The sequence below is a fragment of the Balaenoptera ricei genome, chromosome 11, assembly GCF_028023285.1.
Source record: "Balaenoptera ricei isolate mBalRic1 chromosome 11, mBalRic1.hap2, whole genome shotgun sequence".
NCBI lineage: Eukaryota > Metazoa > Chordata > Mammalia > Artiodactyla > Balaenopteridae > Balaenoptera > Balaenoptera ricei.
The window spans coordinates 83241713-83267593 of NC_082649.1; the positions used below are offsets into that span (position 1 = coordinate 83241713).

Consider the following 25881-nt stretch of genomic DNA (forward strand, 5'->3'; position numbering starts at 1 on the left):
CAGTTGTTCTGTTTGTTCGCAAATGTTTTTACTGAAATATCACAGGTATACTGAGAAGGGCACAAATGATAAATGTAGAGCTCAATGCATTTTTACAAAATGTCTGCACCCGTGTAACCACATGACAGATACAGAACATTTTCAACATCCCAGCAGGCTCCCTCCTGCCACTTTCCTTGTCATTTATTCTTCCCCAAGGGAACCTTTATTTCTACCACCTATGATTAATTTTGCCTGTTGCTGTGCTTTATCTACCTGGAATCGTTCCATACAGACTCTTCTGTATCTGGCTACTTTCACTCCACATATGAGACTCTTCCATGTTGTTGCATTAGCAGGACGTAAGTCTTTTTCATTACTGTGTAGTATTTCTCTTGAGGGAACATAGGGCAATTTATTTTTCATTCTACTGCTGATGGACACTGAGTTATTTCCAGTTTGGGTTATTGCAAAAACCACAGCCACGCACAGGGACATGGCCTTTTGCACGTATCTTTTGGTGCATATTTGCCTGCATTTCGGGCAGGCATCGATGTCTAGGGTGGCGCTGGTACACAGTCACGGAGCCCACATATGGGCAGCCTCGGCAGACACCGGTACATTCCTTTTAACCAAATCCTTCAGGGTTGAAATGCATCTGAAAAGTCATCTGATCCAAATGCCATATTTCATGCTGCCTCATTCAACCACATTCTCTGATGCCACCGCCCCCGTGCGTCCCTCCTTCCTGTACCATTCCCCCACAAACAGCATTAGGAATACAGCCTGGAACCACAGAGCATGAAAAAGCTCAATCTAATCTTGTCCAGGTGTCAAACAGAGTAATTGTATTATCAGTGGGGGGCCTGAGAAGCACCAAACAAGGGAAAAAAGAGAATTAATAATTCTAAGTCCCAAATTGGCAAGAAAACTGTGAATGTGCCCGTTACTGGGACCAATGCCCATAAGCATCTTGAAAATAAAGATAAGGCGATTTTAAAAACAACACATGAATCCAGAAGAGCTTTCCTAGGCCAACTTGAAGAAAAGGTTCTCTTCTCAGAATGACACTTGAAAGCATCACCCTCTCACTAGGGCTGCTTTGCATTCATCTTCTTAAAAATGAAAACCAAAACCATCTGTTCTATTGCATAAATCGATAATTTGCCCTAAGAAACCAGTGCCTCGTAAGGACGGCCCAGCCTGGGTTATTTGCTGGACAGGAAATGAGACTCCGAATAAGCAGGTCTCCTTCTGTCTCTTGCTCACTCCCTCTCCCCACACCCGCTGCTGGTGAATCACCAGTTCCCTGGGGAATTTTGGCCCGATTCTCAGCCTGGCTGCAGATGACGTTCCGGATCTGTTTATTCAGGTGGAGATCGGACAAAAAACAAGAGTGGCCCAGTGGCGGGATAAACAGCCTCCGCCAGGCGGGGTCAGACCCTCCAAAAGCAGGACTGGGCTGTGTCAACCGACCTCCCGACCCGTTCACTTCCTTTGGGGTCACTTTCCCCTTGGGGTCTTCAACGGACCGTTTCAATGAACTCCATATGATGAGGACCCGAGGTCCCCAAGGCGCCTTGATGCACCACATCCCGTTTGGTTCTCCCACCCACTGGCTTATACACATCGAGCTGGAAGCCCGAGATCTGGAATGAAGAAACTTAGGCACAGTCAAGAGTCAGCCACTATGGTTCTGTGAAGTCGAGAGCGACCCGAGCCATGAAGGACTGCAGATCATCAGGATCCAATCCAAACTACAAGCACAAGACAAAAACGAGACCTCCTGAGGAAATGCACGTTGCTGAACAAAAGAAGCTCATCAGAAAAGGCAACCTACTGTATGATTCCAAATACGTGACCTTCTGGAAAAGGGCAAAACTGTGGGGACAGCAGGAAAATCAGTGGTTAGCAGGGGTCTGGGAGGAGAAAGGAATGAATAGGTGATGCACACGGGATTTTTTTTAGGGCAATGAAACTATTCAGTGTGATACTGTAATGGTGAATAAGCAACACTAAACATTTGCAGAAGCTCAAAGAATGTACAACACAGTGAACCCTGGAAAACTATAGGTTTGGTTAATAATAATGTCTCAATACTGACCTATCAATTGTAACAAAGCACCAGACTAATGCAAGATGTTAACAGTAGTGGAAACCAGAGGGGCATGTTGCAGGGTATAAGGGAAGTCTCTGTACTTTCCGCTCCATTTTCTTGTAAATCTAAAACTGCTCGAAAAGTCTATTCATTGTAAACAGTACACAACAAAACCTCCTAAGGTATTAAGTAGTCCCAAGATCATTACATCATTAGAATGTAAGTTTAGTTGGTCTTCTTTACTGCTATATCCTTAGCACCATGAGTATAGAACCATGAGTAAAACATAAAAGACATTCAATAAGTATCTGTTGAAGACTCACAGATTTAGAGAAGGAACTTAAGGTTTCCGGGGGAAGGGACAGATCGGCAGTCTGGGATTGACATGTACACACCACTATATTTAAAATAGATAACCAACAAGGACCTACTGTATAGCACAAGGAACTCTGCTCAATATTATGTAATAACTTAAATGGGAAAAGAATTTGAAAAAGAATAGATACACGTGTATGCATAACTGAATCACTTTGCTGTGACCTGAAACTAACACAACATTGTGAATCAACTATGCTCCAATATAAAGTCAAAATTTAAAAAAAATCTGTTGAATAAACAAATGAATTACAAGTTCAGTTCAGTCTCCTGTATTTGCCACCACATTCCTCAACAAAGGAATGTTATTCAGAAAAAAAAAAAGGCAAAAATCAACCATTCAATTAAAAAAAGTTTTTAAAGAGAAAAATGAGAGGTGTAATGTAGAATTAACTTTTTTAGGCAGGGAAGCTGACAGATATCCTTAGAAGAAAATGTCAAATACAATGGACTTTCAGGCTGATCGTGCATCTCCCAAGTTCAATCTGACCCCGAACACGGACATTCGTAGATCAGCCGGGGTTGGCGGAGGCGGTGGCCCTACTCGCCACGCAATGGCCACCAGTGCCCCCCGTCACCACACCCCCGGCAGCAGTGAGGGCAGATCGGCCCTAACCCAGGTCTCCACAGCCACACACATGCTTCCCCACTCCTGCCTCAGCCACAGTGGAAAAGGAGGAGGAGAAATTCAACCAGGGGAGTTCCAACCCGACACGCTGACCCGAGGAAGCCCTTTTGAGCCACGTCTGGACTGCGCTCCCCAGGGAGAAGGGCTGTGCCATTTCACACTGGCAGGGACTTCTAAGGGCTGGCTGGGCACTCAGGTCCGTGACCATGGGGAGGTAACCTGCCCTGCATGTGGGCAGGGCACAGCGGCACCAAGCTGGGCCAGGAGATGTTAAGTCAGGAACAGCGAGCCACTCCATCTGCACTCCTGTCCACAGAGAGACATCCCGGGCCAGAAAAGCCCGGAGAGTTTCTCTCTCCCGGTCAAAGCTGACATGGCCACTCTCGGCTTTATCTTCCCTTAAATGAGCCAATCCAGCCCTTTTTTTCTTCTTTTCTCCCCTCGCCCTGGCAACCTGCTCCCTGAACACCCTACCACGTAGGTGTGATCCTCTGCACCTCGGGGGGATGGGGGGGGGGAGCCCAGTTGTCAGGCCGCGTCACGTGGAACCACACACCCTGGTACCAGTAGGGAGCCCATGGCTGAACTTGACTTGCCCGCTTCTCATTACAGTTTTCAGGGCGGCTCTGCAGGGAAGGCCAGCAGCAAGCCTACCCAAGAGCTAGAGGCACAGACTCTCCCAGATTCGAGGGGATGAGCCACCGTTCCCGGCACAGAAAGGTGGGAAAGATGGAGAGACGGCAGCGATCAGGAACCAGGTGGTCAGAGCACCTGTTAAGGCCAGGCTCAGCCAAGGGGTGTTCACACAGCCCCTCCTGGAGGACGTGAAGAAGTTACGATGGGTACTTCTCCTCTAACTGATGGCTCTCCACCAACGAGGCTTAGGTGGGCAAGCCCCCGGCCGGGTGACGTGATGGAGCTGCTGGGCTGTACAGAGCAAACACCCCTCCCCAGGGTCCATAAATGCTGGTTGGCAGCTGGCGGGTTGTGGGGAGCAAGGGGGTCACCCAGGGATCTAAGACTGACAAGGCTGTGTCATTAGCTCCTCATAGACCTGGCGGTTTTGCTTCTCCCGGACCTCACCACCCAGGGCTTGAAAAAATGTAACCACCACACAGAAACAACATGGAGGCCCCACTCAACATTTCCAAAGGAAACCTAACCTCATCCCTCTCAGGGCCGGGCTCGCATTGCAGCCTCGGCCACCAAGCTGCCCAAAGGACTCAGGCGCTCAGGAGACCGTCCACACCACCTGCCAAAGCAGAAGGTGGGACGCGGAGCCGATGTGCACTCTCTAAACCACACAGGCAGGAAAGGTAGGGAGAACTTAACTCCTATAACTCGTAGCTCTGGGACAGAACAGGAGGATGCCGGAATTTCCTCCCTCTCTTTTGCCTATTCTTTTAATGTGCTTATCAATTACGTAAATAAATTAAATAGATACTTTACAAAGCTGTTAATTCGATCTTAGACACCGACCTTTGGGACCTGGTCCTTAAGTGTACAAACACCTGGCCTGCCTGACAGCCCCGAGGCGGAGGGCCCTGGGGTGGGGCACAGCTGAGAGGCCCACCTAAGGAGCAGCGAGCAGCCTTTCTTCAAAGGGTGCCAGCAGGGAGGAGCCCCAGGGCCACCACTCAGAGTTCCTCCCCTCGTTCATCAGGCACCCTTCATCTAGCTAGGGATGACGCCAGTTCCAGAGTCTCCTCTGGAGCCCCCGGAACCCCAGCATGCTCGAGCACACAGCCTGCTCCAGGCCTGCTATGAGTCCTGGGGGCCTCTGCAGCCTCCAGGGAACAGGTCCAATGCTAGAGTCGGCTGCACAGGGCAGCGGACCCTCGCAGGAAGCTGGCCCTTGCTGCTTAGCCACTGAGGGGGCGCACACTTCTCGGGACATACAAGAGCCAGACTAGGACCAACAAATCGCGCGTTTCATAGCTCGTGCTTACTAGGTACCAGGCTCTGGTTCAGCTCGTTTAAGCCCCATGACGACCCGAGGGGCGGATACTGTTACCATCCCCATCTTACAGGCGGGGCTGGTGAGCTGTAGAAAGGTTGACCAGCAGGAAGCAGCGCAGCTGGGTCTGCAGCCCAGGCACGAATGCTCATCGCACACTCCTGCGCGGAACAGAAGCGGGCAGAACCACCCCTGGGGCAGAGGGCTTCTCCGGACAGTACCCTGTGTCTCCCACCTCTTCTCAGCACCCACCAGGGCCGCCCCCCGATCCTGTGACCCGAAGGGAGGCAGGACCCGCCTGCAGATGCAGGAAGGGCACATCCTGCCCACCCCCCGCCCCTTCCACACGCACACGTGGGCCTCCCGGACCCTCGGCCCACAGCGCGTCAGTGCACAGTTGCTGCAGGGCCCGGCCAGACCTCTCGCTATTTATATTTAAGATGACGGGCGCGGGCCCTAAATAGCAGCGTCAGAGTGGCTCTTCTATCCTCAGGCAGTAAGTATGACAAGATTGAACTGGGCACTTTTCAGGGAGCAGAAAAAACTTGCTCACCCTCTGCTCCACACCACGCCACAGAGGCACCGCTCAGCCAGATTCAGAGAGGGTAAGACGCTGCTCTGGGGTCACCCAGCTAAACAGCATGCAAGCCCAGGTGTCCTCTGGCTCCCGGCTGCGCTCCTCTCTGGAGACGGCCTGTGGCTACGAGGACAGAGACGGGACTGGGGGTGCTGGGGCGCTCCCGAAACTGCCCCCCCCCCCCGCCAGCCACTGCCAGCATGTTCCCCGGCTCGCCTGCCAGCTTCCCGGCAGCTCTGGAGCTCCAGCGTGGAGGAAGCTGTTTCAGCACTTGGCTGCAGCCTCCAAGTCAAGATCCTCCCCGCCTCTGGGGAGTGATACCACTGACATGCCTTTAAAATAAAACCAGGCCTGCTTCCTGCCCCATCTGGAAGACTTCTGATCTCCCGATCACAGGATTCAGGGTATCTCTTATCACGCAATTTCCCAAGCCTTCAGCATACGACCTGACTGCACTCTGGGAGGGTTAAGGATATGCATGGGCGGGATTAAGGAGTCGGCCCTCTAATGCAGCCCTTCTTATCCACCCTGAGATGATAAGACCCGCTGCAACATCAAAGCGGCACCGACTCCAGCACCGCTCTTCTCCACCCCGGAACCACGCCATCCTCTTGTCTTGCCTGTTCTGCGTTCCTACAGGAGCCAACTCTTGCTCTGCTCCTTTCATGAAACAACAAGCTTCGATTTTCACCTCTGTTTCAGGTTTGAAAATACGTATCGGCTGTCACGGCCACCGCCTGGAGCTGCCGGGACCCTCCACCGTGCTGCCCGACCCAGCTTGCCACGCCATGCCGTCGGAGAAAACCTTCAAACGGCGCAGAACCTTTGTCATTTTGCAGGGCTTCCCTAGTGGTGCAGTGGTTGAGAATCCGCCTGCCAATGCAGGGGACACGGGTTCGAGCCCTGGTCCGGGAATATCCCACATGCTGCGGAGCGATTAAGCCCGTGCGCCACAACTACTGAGCCTGCGCTCCGGAGCCTATGAGCCACAACTACTGAACCCGCGTGCCACAACTACTGAAGCCCACACGCCTAGAGCCCGTGCTCCGCAACAAGAGAAGCCCCCACTTGCCGCAACTAGAGAAAGACCGCGCGCAGCAAAGAAGACCCAACGCAGCCAAATAAATCAATAAATAAAAATAATTAAAATACGTATCATCATGAACCTAAATGTCAAACATAAACTAATGACTTTTAGAAAAAAAACATATGAGAAATCTATGTTTCCGGCCAGATAGATCTGACCCTACGGGCACAATCCATAAATGGAAAAATTAACACATTGGACTTGCACCAAAATTAAAAACATTTGCTCCGGGAAAGATCCTATTAAGATGAAAAGGCAAACTACAGACTGGGAGAAAATATTTTCAGACCACATATCCAACAAAGAACTAGTATCTAGAATATATAAAGAACACTCAAAACTCAACGGCAAAAACATCCCAAACAATCCAGTTAGAAAATGGGCACAGGACATGAACAGATATTATTCCAAAAAGAATTACAGATGGCCAATAAGCACATGAAATGATGTTCAACATCATTAGCCATTAGGGAAGTGCAAATTAAAACCACCAAGAAATATCAATACACACCTACCGAATGGCTAAAATAAAAAATACTGACAACACCAAATGCTGGCCATGACGCGGAGAACCAGACCGCTCGTGCATTGCTGGCAGGCGTGTAAGACAGTACAAGCACTCTGGAAAACTACGGCACTTTCTTAAAAAATCTGAACATACAACTACCATACAATGCAGCAGTTACCCCCTAGGGCATTTCTCCCAGAGAAACGAAAATTTATGTTCACACAAAAATGCTCACAGCAGTTTTATTCATATGAGCCCAAATCTGCAAACACCCCAGATGTCCCTCAAGAGGGGCATGGTTTAACAAAGTGTGGTCTCTTCATACCATGGACACTACTCAGCAGTAAAAAGGAATGAACTATTGATACACACAACAACCTAGATGCACCTCCAAGGAATTATACTGAATGAAAAAAAGCCAGTCTGCAAAGGTGAGATGCTGTATGAAGCCACTTATATGACACTCCTTAAATGAAAAATTATACATATGGAGAACATACTGGAGATTGCCAAGGGCGTGAGGGAAGGAAGTAAAAGGGTGTGGGTGTAAGAAGGGAACACAAGGGATCCTTGTGGGGATGGAAATATTCTTTACCTTGACTGTACTGATGTGAATATCCTGGTTGTATGAAATTTTGCAAGAGGTTGTCATCGGGGGAAACTGGGTTAAGGGTATACGAGGATCTTTCTACGTTATTTTTTTACAACAGCACGAGAATCCACCATGAGCTCAAAATAAAAAGATTAATTAAAACGACAAAAAACAAAGCAAGACATTCACAGTGGAATCAGAAGTGCTGGTGGAATGCATGGTGCAATCAGCCAGCCAACCTGCTACCTCACTGGGTCTCCAGCAGAAATCTAACCAGTACGACTCAGTTCCAAGGGCCAAGCACCAAATACTACTGTGCTTTGTGAAAGTTCTGAAATGTAGGGATAGGCATGAACCGTTTAATTACTTTCTACTGATGAGGAAGGAATTGGGGGGGGGGGCGGTGGTTGGACTCGGTGAGAAAGGTGTAGCTGATAAAGCTGATTGGAAGACCAGTGGCCACCAGTGGTGATGTATCAGGAGTTACTGCTGGGTTCTGTGTCCTGTAACTCAGCTGAACCCCAGCACCGTGTGGCCAAGCAGGAGGGCCTCCTGGGCATCTAGACTTAGATGGTGGTGGACAAAGGTCAGGCCTGCACTGCCAGACATGGGGTTCTCAAAACACCATCCCTGGAACACCAGCCTTGGGAGGAGTTCCACGAAAAGGCTCTGGAACAGCCACTTATATTTCTCCCTTGTCAGCCCTGGCAGACTCCCAAAGCAGGTCCAAGAAAAGTACCTTTTCATTCTGCTCGATTCTGCATTTGCTAAACTTACATGACCACAAGACCCCCTTCTTCATGAAGCAATTGTTAGGGTCGCATAAAAGAGGGGTCCAGGTAGGCTCATTTTATGTGGGAGACACCACACTGCACCCCCCTCATTACTAACGGCGCTACATATCCTGTGGCAAAGAAGGCTGCTTACCTTTAGCTCTGGGTTTTCTGAACTTCCTGACTACACAGAAGTAGTCAGGATGGGCTGGACGCATAGAGGGATCCGCAGTGATTCTCCACCTTCACTTTGGAAAAAGCCTGTTCCCCAATCTACCTGTTGGCCTCTCACAGGTGAGCAGAGACCAGGAGAGCCCTTCTCCTGACACACCCACGCCAGTTTAAGGACAGTTTCACATCTAAGCAAACCGAGGCTTGCAAAGCTGCTACTAGAAAGCAACAGGATAAGGATTCGAACCTGGACAATGGGACCCCGGGGCCCGCACACCTCCCCTAAGCCACGCTGCCTTCCACGGGATAGTTTCTACAACTACTTTCCCTCCTATAACATCTGCCCAGATTTTCAATAAATCAAGGAAAGCGAGTCCTCTCTCTTGGCTGAAAAGAACCAGGCCCTCTAGGAAGCCACAACAGACCATTTCTGTTATTACTTGTCCCAAATGAGTCCCTTCACCTTGACGATAAATGTCTAAAACTATCCAGTATCTGCCCTATGCTTCACAGTGCCTCATTCTTCGACTAACCCATTCATTTAGTCCTTCGTTTATTTATTCAGCCAAGCGTGTATGGGGTGCCTGTTAGGTGCAGCTGCTGTAAGAAAAAGGTAAACTTGACTGTAGTATGGTCGACCCCCCTTCCCCATCCCCCAATTCCCAAAAAACACACCCTGGAGACACAGAAAGACACAGATGTGACGAGCGCACTAACAGATGGGGCCACAGTGTTGTGGAGGAGGAGGCTGGCGGAGGGACAGCCATTCCAGACAGAGGTGACAACATGAACAAGGCCTGGAATCAGAGCCCCGGTTTGTGTGGGCTCCCATCACGAGCAGCTTGATGTAAAGCTCGAGGCAGGAAGTGGGGAGATGCCGGGAAGAAAGGGAACCAGGGGCCAACTCTGAAAGAGCCCAAGACTTTATTCCTTAGGTGACACGGAAGCCACAGGGCTCCTTCCTTCATTTCTTCACCAAATACTGACTGCGGGGCCACCACAAGGCAGGCACCCCACTGGGTGGTAGGTGTGGAGTGGCAGGCGACGAGGGTAGAGGTCTACGGGGGGTTACATGGGAGGGAGGACGGAGAGGAAGAGAAGGACCAAGCCTGCACGCTGCTGGAGCCAAGGCCACGAGGACCCCTTCAGAAACAAGGTGTGGGTCTCAGGTTTGGCAGTGGCCAGGACGAGCTAGGATGCTAATTAAGCAGCTTCTCAACACGGGTGCTCAGTGGGCCCACTAGACAGGACTCACAAGCATCTGAGCCTCTACCAGGAACCCATGAGAGACGTTCTCAACTAGAGATGGACGTTTGTTCCAGAGAACACACTGCCCAGGCGCCGCCCCAGGCCTGCAGGAGAGGAAGTAGCCGTGTGTATCCTTGACCCTGGTTAAGTGTGGCTGATATGGGACCAGGACCTTTCCTTACCGCTGAGGCAACAGAAACCCAAAGTGGAGAGGTGACTCGTGAAAGACCCTGTAGGGGTATGTCTGGCAGAGGCAGGGCTAGAAGCTGAGGGGTAGGCCAAGTTCACGGGAGGGATGGTTCCTCCCCATTCCTCGGGCACCAGCACCCACTTCGCTGAGAATGGCTTGCATTCTGAGTTCAAGAGGTAGGAAGCACCTTGTTGGGTGATGTCCTGACAAGAGAATGGTGTAGGGGGGTTTTCCTGCCAGCACAGAAGTCACCCTAACACCCCGTGTCCAGCTGGAGGTGAACAGAGACTGGACCAATATTCTCTGCTCAAATGCCCATAAAGGAGCAGCTGTATGAGAAGCAGGCAGGGTCCTCACCAATGTGCTTTCTCTTCCCCAAGGTGATCCATGGGACCACCCAGGCAGGGACAAGATGAACCTTGGCCTCAAGGTCTGATGGTACCCACAATACACAGCAGCACTTTGCTTTCTTTTTTATTTTATTTTATTCATTTATTTTTGGCTGTGTTGGGTCTTCGTTGCTGCACACAGGCTTTCTCTAGTTGCGGCGAGTGGGGGCTACTCTTCGTTGCGGTGCACGGGCTTCTCATTGCGGTGGCTTCTCTTGTTGCGGAGCACGGGCTCTAGGTGCACGGACTTCAGTAGTTGCGGCTCGCGGGCTCTAGAGCGCAGGCTCAGTAGTTGTGGTGCACGGGCTTAGTTGCTCCGTGGCATGTGGGATCTTCCTGGACCAGGGCTCGAACCCGTGTCCCCTACGTTGGCAGGCTGATTCTTAACCACTGTGCCACAAGGGAAGCCCAGCACTTTGCTTTCTGAATCCCTCTCCCTGGACAATTTACTGAGCCTCCCAGGAGCTACAACTGTTTTTCAGGGAACGGGGGAAAGTGAAGACAGGCGTGAGAACCACAGGCGTGTGGCTATTTGGAACCACATAATTGCTGGAGCATCCCCAAATCACGGCTCTTGTTAACACACACTAGAGAACGAGGGAGGCAGGCAGGGGCCGGCCTGGCCTATAAGGAGCCTCGGGTGGTGAAAGGGTTTATCACTGCTGTCGGCAAGGCCAGGAGGAGAGGGGGCCCCTGGAATGGCCAGTCCTCACACGGATTCCCAAAATCAAACAACAATTACGAGGCAGAAAAACTTCACTCTGCGTGCTGATAAACACTGTTTTTCCACATACAAAAAAGAATCACACTTGATTTGGAGAAAACGTCACATTCCCAAAAAGTCCAAGGGAATTTTTCCCCTTATTTCCAAAATTCTAGTTACTCTTTGTGACTTGTCGAAGGGGCCTTGTCAAAGGAGCCAATTCCAAAACAACCCTCACAAAATACCAACAGATAATTATCCAAACTGAATGTCAGCACTAGAATTTTGCTGTATTACAACACAGCTTTTGGGTGGGATTAGAGGGAAAGCTTCACTTTCTATAGCTTATATTTACGTATTCTTTTTGTTTTCAAGAAGAGCAAAGCCTTCCTTTCGGAATTATAAAGAAAAAGGTTTTTAAAGAGTCTGATGTAAGTTTTGCCTACTGTTTTACTATAAAGAGGGTTTTCTTCCCCCACCATCATAATGCTTCTTCTCTGATTTACAGGCAGAATGCAAGTGAGAGATGGGTGGTCTGCCTTTCAGGGGAAGAAGATACCGCAGTTTAGGCGGCAAATCCACAATCAAGTTCTGTGATCACCAAATGAGGTGGTCATGCCTCACCAGGCCAAACACGCTGCCCCACACACGACAAAGCCAAAAGCATCTCTTAGTCATTTTGAATGGCTAACTTCGCAGTATCTTCCCATTAAATGAGTGGTAAAGGAGGTAACTAAAACCTTTCATAGGGACCCCCCCCCCGAGAATCATAAGCGCCAAATTAAAGGTCAGCCTTAGTATTTATTTTTCCTCTACTTGAAGAGAAAAAGAAAGAAAGAAAAAAGAAGGTGTGAAAGTCAAGAAGGCAGGGGAGCCTGAGTATTTTAACTGACAGGTATCAGAGGAAAGGAGAGAAGGGGACAAAACCTTTCACTTGCAAGTGCCCAGCTGTGGCTCATTAAAATTTTTGCCTGCATGTTGAAAGGAACTGGTGAGCTTAAAAAAAAAACAAAAAAACAAAAAACACCAATGTCCCTCCTGCAACAGCCCCCCAGCCCCAAGGTTTTCCTTTAACCCGCCTTGGGATGCGGCCTGGGCTTCCAGGTTTGTTCAAGTTCCCCAGGTCCTTCTACTGTGCAGCCAAGGATGGGAGCCACTGCTAAGATATTTGCAGAGTGCTTTGCTGCTTGCTGCACCTATCCCAGGTAGAGGAATGGGCGATGAGAAAAGAGGAGGGAAATCAACTCTCCTGGTGCACGCAACAGTTCCCATAGCGGGAATTAACACACGAGAAAGCTAAGCTAAATCACACACACACACACACACACACACATACACACACACAAGGATGGAGAGTATCTGTCTATCACAAGAGAGCGAGCCACACCACAACAGGTATCTGCAAGCAGAGTCCATTTTCAGGAGACGTGAAGAGCCTCTACCCCCGCCTCCGACACCAGGCCTCCCGGTTCAGTGTGGAGAATACCCACCAACGCCCCTTGGAACACCGCAGCCAAAAGCAGGGCCAGCTCCATCCACGCTCAGAAAGCCTTTGATGGGTCAGGGATAAAACAGTGTCTCCAACCTGGTGCGCTTTCAGTAGACACCAGACCCTGTACTGAGACACGCAGTATTTAGTGGATCCTCACAGCCGACACCATCGCACGAGTGGAGCCAACTGAGGCCCAAGAGAACCAGCACAGGCGATGGAGGCAGGACTCACATCCAGATGCAGCGGATCCAGGGCCTTCTCTTAACCACTGTGCAGAACTGCCCCCTCTCTACAAGGCCCTTATGATGTCGGACACACTGTAAGGTGAAGACATCCACTGGCACCTGCCTTCTCCCTATATTACTTGGGGAAGGAGCCCCGGTCTTTACAGACTGATTCACAGCAGCCCGCCTCTCCTAGCCCTCCCCACTGATGAAGAGCTTCTCTGCCCCCAAAGACCCTGCAGCCATACAGCTGAGCAGAGACAAGCAGTCCCCCGAGAGGACACCCCGGGAGTGCCACCTGGCTGCATCCCACAGCCCTGCCATCCTTGGCAGCACACATTTCCCTCTCCTGGTTGAAGGGGTTGGGAAGAAAGAACTACAAATTGGCACCTTTATTTCAGCCGTTTGGGTTTGAAAGGCGTCCAGGAAGTGAGGAAACTGCAGAGGAATTCGCCTCGAAGTGATGTGTTGGAGGGCAGAGGGCCACTGTCTGAAGAGCTGCTGGCACAACTGAACAGGCCTGGGCGCTGCAGAGACCTGACAGCAAGGCGAGTCTTCCTCTCTGCACCCTTACAAGACGGGCGACCAGAACCAGTCAGAATAGCCCACCTGGGGGTGTGTTTGGGGGGTGAGGGGAGGGTCAGGCTAATCTTCAGGGCAGGAGGACTTCCCGTCACTCTGCATCAGTTAATGAAAATCATACTGAGGGCTGCCCAACGTTCTGAGGCAGGCACACGACTTGAAGAGACGCCCATGCGTGGGGCGCAGCCTCTCATCCACACCAGAGCCTACTGGCCGCAGTCCTGAGGCGCACCCCTCTTAACACAATTTGATATGTCAGCATGTGAAATGACAAGACCCTCCCAGGCCCCCAGACCACACATTTCCCTGTGTACAGTGAGCACACAAACCCCAGAGGTGCAGAGAAATGAGACCAAGACTCACCTCTACCACTTCCTGTGTGACCTCAGAGAAGTGTCTTGCCCTCTCTGTGCCTCAGGCACGTCATCAGTAAAAAGTACGTAACAACAGACCCTGTGCCTCCTAGGGCTGCAGAGGCAATATAATGAGGTGAGGCCTGGGGAGGCACACAGAGCAATGCCTGACAACGACTGTGTACCACATACAGTGACCGTTGCAATTTTCCATCTCAAGAGGCTGAACCATGAAGAGACTGCTGATGTTTTGACCATGTCTGAACTAGAAAATCTGGCCACTTCGCACGACTCGACTTACTTCACTGGGTAAACTAACCTGTCTCTAAAAACCTTTGCCTTTGAACAGGCAGGGGGAATCTAATATTCCCTCCCTATTTCCCAACAACGACAGGCCTTATGAAAGGAAGGGCTGGCATAAATACAAACACATTTCTTCCACTTGGGCTGTAAAAGCTGCAAATGGCTCCCAGGTGTGAGCAGACACAATTGGCCTGGCCTTCTCTGCAAGGTCACCACGGGGGTCAAAGTCGAGCTGGCCATTTTCGGATTAGGTGCACACGCTGGCGAAGCTTCCCCCGGGGTAAGTGGATTACAGAAGCCACCTGCAGGAAGTGGGAGTGCAGGAGGAGGGGGAGGAAACGGCCTGGCTGGAAGGAGGCTGTGGATGTGGGCGGGGGCCAGCTCCTTTCACACGGGAGATTGTGCAACGGACAAAGCAGCTCCGCTTCCCTTCCCCGCGCTGCCGGGTCACACGGCCCTGCCGTGCTTTCAGCACCCACTGCTGGAAGGAGGTACTTCCCTCCAAGACCATCCATGCTGCACCAGCATCCCCATCCCCACTGGGTCTTGGACTCTAAAACTTACACGGTCATCAGAAAAAATGAGACAGAGAAGGGGAAGAAAAAAACCAAACACACAACAAAGGCCAACTCTCAACGACAGACCCTAAGCTACCGAGCTCCCAAAAAAGGCAGTGACCTCCGTGACCAAGTTCCTATTCCACGGGCGCGCCCCTCCCTCGGCCCCCCGGACTCCACAGCTGGCGTTCCCTTCACTTTCGCAGCAAATGGTTTGCAGATGGACCGCTCATCTGGCTGCCTTACCACCCCCAGTCTCAAAGAAAGAAAAAAAAAAAAAAATAAGGAAAGAAAAGAGAGAAGGAAAATGACAAGTCAGGACTGTGTGTAATTTGGCAGGCTCGCCGCAGAGGCCTCAGCGGCTCCTTTCCCAGCGAAGGGCTCCCTGAGACTCGGGGCAAGAGGCAGTCCGCGCTACAGAAGTCCTGGGAAGCTTCCGGGACGCAGAGCTGCTTTCTTTGTGTCCTGGGTGTTTAACTTTCTATTTTGAGGCTCACTGATGGTGCCCAGAGTCCGATGAGCCTGCGGGCCTGAGAACCAGGGGTCCCGCTCTGCCTTGCAACAGAAGCTTCCTGGCCCCCTTCAGAGCAGCCTGCCTGTTGACAAAGGGGAAAATGGGGAGCGGGGCAGCAAACGGGCCTTAAAAGGGAACCAGCCGCGTCCTGTGAGCCCTTCTCCCAGTGCTCCTCCAAGTGGCCAGCGCGTTGGCTGAGCACCCCACTGCCCCATCTTGCAGGGGGACAGAAAGGAGGTGTACGTAAGGTCACTTCGTCTGGGAACCTTCCCCGTCTTGCACCCCATCAGCGACGGCGGTGAGGAGCCCCTGAGACCTTCCCAGGCCTGGCTTGTATGACAACTGCCTGTTTACTCATCCTTCTCTGCAGCTAGACTGCGAGTCCCCTGAGGGCAGGGACCCTGGCCCGTGGGGCGCGTTTGTCTGTCCTGGGCTTCACGTGGAACACGCGCTGGCACACCTCCCTGTGGCCCTGCACGCGAGCCCTGGGCCCCCATCTCAGCTACCTCCGCTTTCCTGTCATTTCTGGTGCTCCCTGACAACCAGAACGACAGCCTCCCGGTGGCAGAAGGCCAGAAAATAGGAGGTGAGGATCGGGGTCACAGACGACTCGACGCAGGGTGGAGGACAGGTGTGGGCCCCGAGTTCTGATTCCCCCATCAGGGCAGACGAGCATGGCTGTGCTCACCTTCCAGATGCTTCGCCGGGAACAAAGCAGCACCTTTCAAGTCTCAGTCGAGGGTGAAGTTTTATCTGATAACGGTGACTGATAATCAGCAGAAAGGTAAGTGGTGCTAAAAGCGGCTCCCGGCAGGGAGGCACAGCTGTGAGCAGAGCCGCTGATACCCGCACGTCGAGATGGGTACAGATCTCCCGCCAGAAGAGGCTCCCTGCCTCCCAGGGACTCGTGAAGGTCTGATGGGGAGACCTGCGTGATCGCCAGTCAACAGTCAATTAAGCAGAGACAAACTGATAACGGCCGTGGGCCTCAAACCGGCGGCCAGAGACAGAGCTGTGCCGCCCACACTCGCTCCGTGTCCAGCGCCCCCAGCACTTTGCTCCGAAATAAATACCTTAACCAGGGCTTGGAGCCCCACTGTCCCAAAGAAATGCCTGTGCCCATACCGGTGACGAGGGGAATTTGTCTGAATAATTTACTGCCCTCCAAAAGCTCAGCAGCGTGGTTGCTAAGGACTCCACCCTGCCCCCCATCACATTACTACAGAAGCTCAGGAAGCGGTTCTCCAAGGGAGGGAGGTTCCCAGACCAGTAGTATCGGCGTCTCCTAGGAACTTGTGAGCAAAGTAGATTCTTTAGTCACACCTCACCCGGACCTGCCGGATCAGAAACTGGGGCTGGGGCCCAGCCATCCTGTGGCCCGGCGAGCCTTCCAGGTGCTTCTGGTAAATGGTCCAGTTTGAGAACCACACAGGTGATGGAGAGAAGCCATGATCTCCCAAGGGAACGGGTGTGACGTTTTACCCAGAGGAAAGAATCCGTTCACACCCACAGAAATCTGGGCAAACGAGGCAGAAAGTGAGCACGTCTCTGAAGACACAGAAGAGAGGAACCGAAGCCCCCGGTTTGCATATATTTTCCTGTTGTGCTGTTTTCTGACTAGGGCCCTGGCTTCCCTTTAGCATCTGGGATCTGAACCGGCTACAGGCTGCTCTGGGAACACGGAGATTCACACTTGACTTGGGGCCTTTGAAACACAGCTTTGTTCACAGTTTCTCACTAAAGCGTTTCAGTCACTACTGACTCCATGATCCTGATGAGCGCGTGTCCAAAGGCCTGCAGCGAATAAGATGTCAACGGCCCAGATGGGGTTTACTTTTACACCAACGCCCAAGCCGACTGGCCTTCCTTCACCAGCAAGACTAACCTGGGTTCTTACTGGAGGACGCCGCTCAGAAGCGGAATGCGGAAAGAACTGCCCATTTCCACATTTTCCATTAAACTTGATTCAGTCCACTCTTAACCTGATGATTCGTGGATGGTCCAGCAAATTCCCCCACAGGAAGGACGGACAATCATTTACCTTGGGGAGAATTTCGACGTCCACCTCCCCTTGTACACACACTTGTAGTCCCCACAGGTCCACCTTTGTATCAGGACGTAAAAAGCTCCACCGTCCAAGGTTACCACTCAACTTTGTAAGACGACCACACACACACACACACACACACACACACACACACACACACACACACACACACACACACACACACACACACACACACACACACACACACATTTAGCAATGCCAGGCGACTATTCATTACTCAGTGTAATTTCACCTGATAATTAACAGTCTCAGCGCGGGTCCCGAAGCCCAGCCTAATTTTCTGAAGTTGAGTTCGGGGCCCCTTTCTCCCTGGCTGGGCCCTCGGGGAAATGAATTCCTCTCCCCAGTCCCGAGCGGCTGCCCAGATCCTCACTGCCTCCTGCTAAGGCTCACTCTTTAATGACGCTGTAACGTGAATTGATCTTCCCATTAATGAGCCTGTAAAGAAGACTGATCTGGCCCCGTTTTTCTAGAGGGTGTGCTAGGCACACGGAGAGTTAAATACTGCTATTGATTTTACTTCCCCAGCAGACCCAGCCCAGAAGAGCTCCCTGAATCCCTCCCGGCCTCACCTTGTGCTCCCTCAGCGGCACCAATCGCTTCTGCCACTTAACTGGCTCCCAGTGGGGTCACAGACGGGACAGCAGGTTTCATTCCTACCAGGTTTTATTCTCCGGAAGTGACCATAAAGCGATGTTAAATACGCCATCCCTTTGATTTCATCAGTTTTTCTTCAGCTAAGAGGTCACAGCAAAATACAGAACTACGTCGTTCAACCTGCCTCTGATGTTTTCATTTAAATTTTTCATATTCTAAGTCTTCCAGGTACTTTGCTAACAGAAGAGAAAGATACTTTCCTCAAAAGAAAAAAAAAAAAAAAAAGATGAGTTTTCAAATTACTGGTTGCCAGGAAGCTGGGGGGACGGGGATAGGAGAGGTGATGGCTTCAGGGGTAGGGGGTTTGTATTGGGGGTGATGACACGTTCTGAAATTAGACAGCGTTGAGAGGTGCACAACATTGAGGAGGTACTAAAAGCTTCTGACAATACACTTTAAATCCGTTAAAACAGTGTTTTATGTTATACTAGTTTTCTCTCAATAAAAAAAATATAGTTTTCAGAAAAGTTTTTTTTCCCCCCCGAAGAGTCGAAGTAAAAGGTATTTCGATGTGTTTTCAAATGCAACATAGAACCTAAGGATTTTAACAGCACAATGACAAAGTCACAGGTAATTGTGTGCAAGGAATCTTAGCCTAGATCTCCTACCTGATCAAGGCCACAGGTTGGGGGAAAGGGAGCGGCAAGGCATGGGTAGGGGACAGGGTCCAAAACACACCACCAAATGGAAAAGAAGTTACGTGGACAAAGCCAAGGGCCATATGGGAAACATGCTACAGCTAATACACCTGAGACAAAGCTGCTGTGCTTTAAAACTAAAGTCGATTTTACAGCAAGCTTTTTACTCCTAGGAGTGAAAAAAAACGCAACCATTTCCACTGGAACCAATCTCCTCAATGATACGAGTGCAGTAACACCATAGGAAAAGTGGAAATTTTTCTTCCCCAGAAATGTCACTTATGCATCTTATGCATCACACGAAATTACTGTTGCTGTGGGAATTGTAACTTGAGTTTCCTGGACTTCGAATTAGAAAAAAAAAAAAATCTCAAATGTGAAAATCTACCAGCAGATTCTGTCCCTGTTGAACAAAAGTCTGTTTCTTTTCCTGAGAACTATTTTATCAAATTTAGCTCCCTCGCTCCAACCCAATCTTATTAAAAGCTTTCCTCGAGTTTAATGCTTTTTGGTTATTAAGGACAAATGGCTTTGGCATTATCTGCAGAACGCGATGCAAATAAAAATCTGCTCTTTGACAAATACTTTAATTGAATTTGATTCCTTTAATCAGAAAGTATTAACCAATTGAAATTTTCCTGAAGGACTCCAGTTCCCAAAACTCTAGAAAACTCTGTTTTGAGGCCCCGATAGTAAAGCCGGACTTGAAATAAACCCTTTTCCCACACAGCCCTCCCAAGTGTGACCTCGGCACAGCAGGACACTGGTGTTGGGGGGATGAGAGCACTGTCGGGTGAGTGAAGAACCAGGGTTACTGACAAGGACACGGGAGACAGGAAACCAAACACAGAGATGAAGAGCCGACTTCTACACGCAAACAAAATCCAGAGGCAAAAGTCCCTAATTACAGGTGCCTGAGCTGAAAACCACAAAGCTGCTACTTCTAAAAGACATAAGGCAGCCAACAGTGGTTACAGGACAGGAGTATTTCTTTTGTGACATTACTGCCCCAACTCTCAGTTTCTGAGTCACAGAAGGAATATACCAGCTGCAAGTGTACTTTTACCACGTGTTTCAACCCCTTCATTCACCAGACGAGGAAAAAGCACCCTGTCCCAGGTCACAACATCATCAGAGACAGACCTGGATATATGCCTCGTCCCCCCCTGTTCCCTGACCCGCCTGCCCGCAATCTTGTCCCCAGAAAGCTGTCCCAGCTCCTCTCACTCAAGACAGCCTCAGCCACCTGGTCCCTTTGCACATTCTGATTATTTTTCTCATCCTCCTCCTGCCCACAAAGGGGAGAATCTGGAGACTAAGGGCTACCAAGTGTGAACGCTGATTAAGCTAACTGACCAACCACATTTGCAGACATCGTGTCAGGAACTTCCCACGCATGATGGCATTGAATCTTTCCGAGGTCACCCTGGGCCCCAACTGCACGGGCCCAGAAGGTACCTACTAAATGTCTGTTGAACATGTGACGCCTTTTACCGCTATGGTTCTGAAAAGCCACAAACACACCAGCAAAACATGCTCTTCAAAGCCTGGACCGTTGGAATCATCATGTGGATGGAGATGTGAGAAAATCACGTTCATTTGTTGCCCGCCCTGCTATTTTCTCCCCTGTCCTTTGCACGAGCCACTTGGGAAATACAGGAAGGCATGAAGGATGAGAGCAAAATTATCTATAATCCTGCTACCCCAATGTCACGCTGCTAGCCTAACTCCGCAGGCACTAGATCCAGGGGTCTGAGATTGGAGAGCCCAGGCCCCCTCAGAGAGAAGGAAGATAAAGACCCTTCAGTGTCTGTAGTTTCAGAGAAATCACTGACCAAGTCAGATGGTGACCAGCTTCAGGCCAAAGGTAGTATCTGCCAATACGAACCTGCATTTTCCAAACTGAATCAAAACCAGGAGGGAGTCTTTTTTTTTTTTTTCTTTCCTACTTTACATATTTTAATGCTGTCTAATGGAATAGCAGGAACAAGGCCAACCAGCCCCACTGCTCCTGACACTTCGGCCAAGGAACAGAAATGTATTTTTAGTCAGCAGAGCAAGGCCTGATTCAGAGCACCACAGGCCCTCGGGGCAAGGACGGGTCACCTGCCACACTCCTGCACGCTGTGCAGGGGGGAAGAGAAAGGAGCAGTGAACGAACGTTTGTGTCCAGTTTTGGTTCACCTCTCGATTTTGCACCTTACAGGAACTCAAGGCAGCCTTGGTTTCCTGTCTGGTGACACAAAGATGTTCTCTCTGGCCCTGGCTTCCCAACCAAGCGAAGAAGAAGGGGAGGGAAAGCAGTGCTTCTCAAACTTGAACAAGAGGGCAAATGGCCAGGGGACCTTGTGAAGCCAGCTTCTGATTCAGCAGGACTGGGATGAGACTTGAGATTCTGCATTTCTAACGAGCTCAGTGCTGATAGGACACTGCTAGTCCAAGAACTGTCCTTTAAATAGCAAGGAGTTAAAAGTGTCTTCCGGTGCATTGCTCTATAAACATACCAGGGATTAACATGTCCCTAACTGGCCTCAGGTAAGGGTGACTCATTTAATTTAACTCGCAATGAGACACCTTCCAGATGCTAGACCCCGCAGGCCAAATGGGTACAAAAAGAAAGTCAGATCCTTGACTGTCCATCTTGGGACAAAGAGCTACATCCTTCGCGTCAGCATTTCACAGGTACAAGAAGTGACTCACAGACCCTGTGGCCTTAAAGGTGAGATCATGCCAAGGCCCAAGGGGCCAGGTGGCAACTAGCTACCAGCCAGCAGCCGGCCGCCATCTGTCAAACACCTACTCTGGTCGTGCAGGACGGTAGGAGCTTCATATACATCTCACTCCCCTTGAACCTGGGGCTCACTGCCCCTGTGTGTGCAACGGGCCAAGAACACATTCTGCAGATGCGGAAAATGAGGTTCAGAGAGATGAATCTGTCTGTCCAGGACACAAGGCTGGGCCACGATTCTAACCCCCTGCCCCCCAACCCCACAGTGCCTTGAAAAGGGTTGAGCCCGAGACCATGTTTCACAAGGACAGGGCACCTCCAGAACGCAGGGCCTGTGGCCAGCAAAACCCGGAGATCTGAAAGCTGCACCAGCCATCAGACGGATGACTCTTTCCCACCAGGTCCCTCTGCTTGGCTCAGGGTCGAGAAAAGATACCCACAGGTGAGCAGACCAGTTATAACACCAGCAAAATCAAAATCAAATAAAAACCAGTGGGGCTGGAGTGGGAACAGGAAATCAGGTGTGAAGAGGGAGGCGCTCTGCTGGGGGAGCTGTCACTAAAATCTGGTCTAGAAAATTGTTGGACTCATGACTGGTTTATCTGGAAAGACCTCTGGGCGAGTTTTAAACAAGCAAGCACCTCCACCTGACTGCTGAAGAAGTGGGGTAACTCTCAGTTACCTCCCTTTCTTTCTCATTTAAGTCTCTTTATACCCTTTTTCATTTCCAGTGTGTTGTCTATAATAATCGACAGGCTGTATGTTGTCTAACACTTGACCATGACAGCGAATTCCTTACTTTTATATTGATTTCAGAAGGCCGGTGGTTTTTTTTTTTAAGCCATGAAAGTGAGTGGAGTCACATTCCCAAATTCATTGCCACAAAGATGAACCTACTGTCTTATCATGCACACAGCTTCTTTTAAGTCGGGTTTATTCACTCAAATTGCAGCTCAACCACTAGGACAAAGAAATTTAATTCTATGTACCCCTGGGCATTAAAAAGATAATTTCCCCCCAAATTCGAGATGAGGCAAAACTTCTGGGTTTTAATTCTACACACCCCAAAACAGCAAGCAAGGCATTTGTTATAATCATTAGAGCTACATGGAGAAAGGCCCCTTTTTTTACCAGTGAGCCCAGGAACATGAGTTTCCCTGCCACCAAATGTCAGCAAGATGATACCACAGCCTCCCCACACAGCCCAGGCTCCCCCAAATGGTACCACTTACAGAAAGAGAGAGAGGATACGAGATGAGGCAGCACCCAGCGACGGTATGGCTGTCAACTCATTGTTATTGAGGTACCTGTAATGACAACAAGAAGAAATGAATCATTTAAATCATTTAAATTACCAGTAAGAAATCACAGACATAAAAGGGAAATAAAAAAAAAAAACCAACAGTGCTGAGTTGGCCATGGGAAGACTGCTATGTTGTAATGCTGAATACAAGATAAAGAATTTAAAAGCAAGTTGTTAACGGGAGAGAATTTATGCCAGGTCACAAAAGCCAATTATTTACCACACCCAGAGTTTGTGAATAGACACTCAGGGGATGTCTCCCGTCCTCTAGGAGCTTCCAATCTAGCTCAGAAATCAAGACTAACAGACAAGGAACTGCGAACACAGGCCAAGGTGCATGACGCAGAACAAGAGCGCCCTCAAGACCACCAGTGAGAGAGCTCCTTGTGGGCTGAAACACTCAGAAAAGGATCTGGGGAGGAAAGACCACCCCCTCCTGGTTGTTTTGTACACGTCCCTGACACGGCTCTGCCCTCACCAAAGGGCAACGCGCTCGGACCCAGCGCCAAAGACTCGCGCACTCCCGTGGGGTTCCTGGAGCTGGGACACGTGGGCCAATTACTCCAATGCCTCATCTGTACAACAGCAAAGGAGCTGGACTTGGAGATTCTCATCTATTTGAGATTCCAGCTTCTCTGAACTCTGCTCAAGTCTCCAGACACGTTTCCCAGGAATATATCCATACACACACACACTTTTGCACGCAGACAACTGGAAAATCCTCCTCAGACCGCAGATGCTTCCCAAGCTCCCTTCCCGCTCGAATATTCTAAATCTGTACTTCCATAGTTCGTGACTCTTAATGGAAGGGAAAGCCCGAGAACCAGAACACAGCTCGCCTGGTCCGCCCCCAGAGGCTCCGGAATCTGGCCTCCTTACATGGACATGTGTTTCCAAATCTGAGAAGAGAATCCAAAATCAGACTTGCAAAGTGAGCGCAAAAATCCTTAAGAAAGCCAAAGCACAGTGCTCAGGCTTTTTGCCGGGTGACGGGCTGGAAAGAAACTGTATCCGAGATGCAGAATCAAGGATAAAGCTGGGTTATCTTATTCTCATTTTTGAAGAGAGTATGTCTTACATAGAGCATCTTGTTATGGTTTGAAGACAAGGCCACTGAAATGACAGCTGTATTCATACAAGTTTACAGCTAGCGTTTGCTTGAATAGAATAATCTGGTTGTCTGCCATCTTTTATAGAAATGAATAGGGTTAAAAAAAAAAAAGGGAAAAGGCCTTGAATTATCCCATTTGCCTTCTTCAGTGCCAAAGCTAGTTAGAGATGAAGCTTGGCAATTACTGGGCCGAGGGACACAGAATGTCTGTTTCAATAGCTTCATGACTGAAGCATCTGGCAGAGAGAAAGCAGATCCGTATCATGCGGCAAATCCTTTCTCCACTTAAAGGGCCCTTGTTTGTGTGTTGAAGGAGACAATTAATTACTTTAACAGTCTCTTATCTGACTGCCCCCTAAATCAGATTGCTTCTCCTTCACCTTTTATCTCTCCACCCCTGCTGTGATCCGTTTCCTATCTCGGTGCAGGGACGCTGAAAACTCTCCATCAGTATGAATCTCTACCAATAAATCTTCACGGTACCATAAATGCACATATTACTAGAAGAGAGCCTCAGATATTATCAGAGCAAGGAAAACTAAGGTCAGGCGCCTGTTGCCAAGAAGGCAGCTTGCTTAAGAACTCTTCATTTCTTACAGATTTACTCTCCAACACAGATGTTGGGGGGGGGGGGTCATAATAATAATAGCAGCAGCTAACTTACTGAGGGCTTATTATGTGCCAGGCACGACTCTAAGAGCCTTTCAGTATACTGACCCGTCTTTAGAGCCCTACAAGGCAGGCCCCATGAACAATGCCATTGTACCAATGGGGAAACTGAATCACTAAGATGTTAAGTAATTTGACCAAGGTCACCAGCAGTAAAAGGCAGTGGCCCTGTGTGTCTAGCCCCAAAGTTTAGGTTCTTAACCATTACCGCTACTTATTTATAGCGACAGCAGCAACTCTACAGTATTATGTCACTGCATCGCTACAACTCTGAGTACCTCGCTACCAGGTACTAGTACTGTTCCCTACCTTACAGGTGAGTTCTCTAAATTTCAGTTTAAGTCACCACCCCAGGGTGACACTGAGAGAGAGAGGCCTGGACAAGAGCCGAACAAAGTACAACTGCAAATCAAAGGAGAGCCACAAGCGAAAAGGCCAGCAGGCAGAAAGCTCATAATCCCTTGGGGTGACATGGTAACTGCACTGCAGTTGCTTAGGATTGGACTTGATTTTAAACCCAAAATGAACAGTGTGGACTTCGCTGCAGGGGAACTCTGGCTGAATGAGCTCGGTCTCAGGCCACCCCTGCTGCACATATGACAAACTGCTCCACCCAATTTCACAGAATAATAAATGAACCAGGAAAAGGGGCATCATCGTAATATCTCACATCTTGACCAAAATGCCGGAGGCAGAGTGTGCAGGTGCCGTGGACCAGTGCTGAAGGTAAACAGGACATTTTAGGTCTGGATCAGCCTCCCGGAGTCAACAGGATGAGGCAGAAATCGCAGGCTCTGATCTCAGCAGGGCTGCTGGATTTATGAAAAGGTCAGATGGAGCTCAAAGGAGAAGATCTACAAGGCTAGCTTACTTCTGGATCACTTCTACTTAAAAAGAACCGCTAGTAAATCTAAGTCAGCTCCACCACTGCCGGCTCTCTCTTGGTTCACTCTGTCCCTTGTTGAAACCAGAACACTACCCTCAGAAGGCAACGGAGGACCAACTCGCGCTGAGACACGACCAACTTGCCAGACCGAAATAGAGACCGGTCAAAAATAGCACAGCCAGAGCTGGGCAGGGAAGGGCCCTCGGGAAGTTCAGCACACTCTCCACACGTAAAGACACTGTCGGAATTTAGGACTGTGTTTGATGAAATCTTCTGAATATCTCGGGCTGTGCAATCTTCCCCCCTCTTCGGACTCTCCCCCAAATTTGCTTCCATCCAAGGCCCTAAAAATCCTTGTAAAATATCTGGCTTCTGTAACTGAACCTTTTCCTGATGATTCAGGACCGAGAAGTGCTCCAGGAGCGTCAGACCGTGAATTGTGGCCCAACCCTGCAGCTGGAAAAGGTGTGAAAAAGATATGGGGGGGAGGGCGGGGGGGCCCTCCCTGGACAGATGTGGAG

The 25881-nt window shown here is 49.9% G+C and overlaps 1 protein-coding gene across 1 annotated transcript in view; it reads right to left on the reverse strand.

Moving 5' to 3' along the window:
• The window catches only part of LRIG1 (leucine rich repeats and immunoglobulin like domains 1), a 120311-nt gene that overhangs the window by 47814 nt on the left and 46616 nt on the right, over window positions 1-25881 (reverse strand). Inside the window, exon 3 of the mRNA XM_059940149.1 lies at window positions 22624-22698. Coding sequence (XP_059796132.1) covers window positions 22624-22698 — 75 coding nt within the window. The remainder of the gene's footprint in view (window positions 1-22623; window positions 22699-25881) is intronic.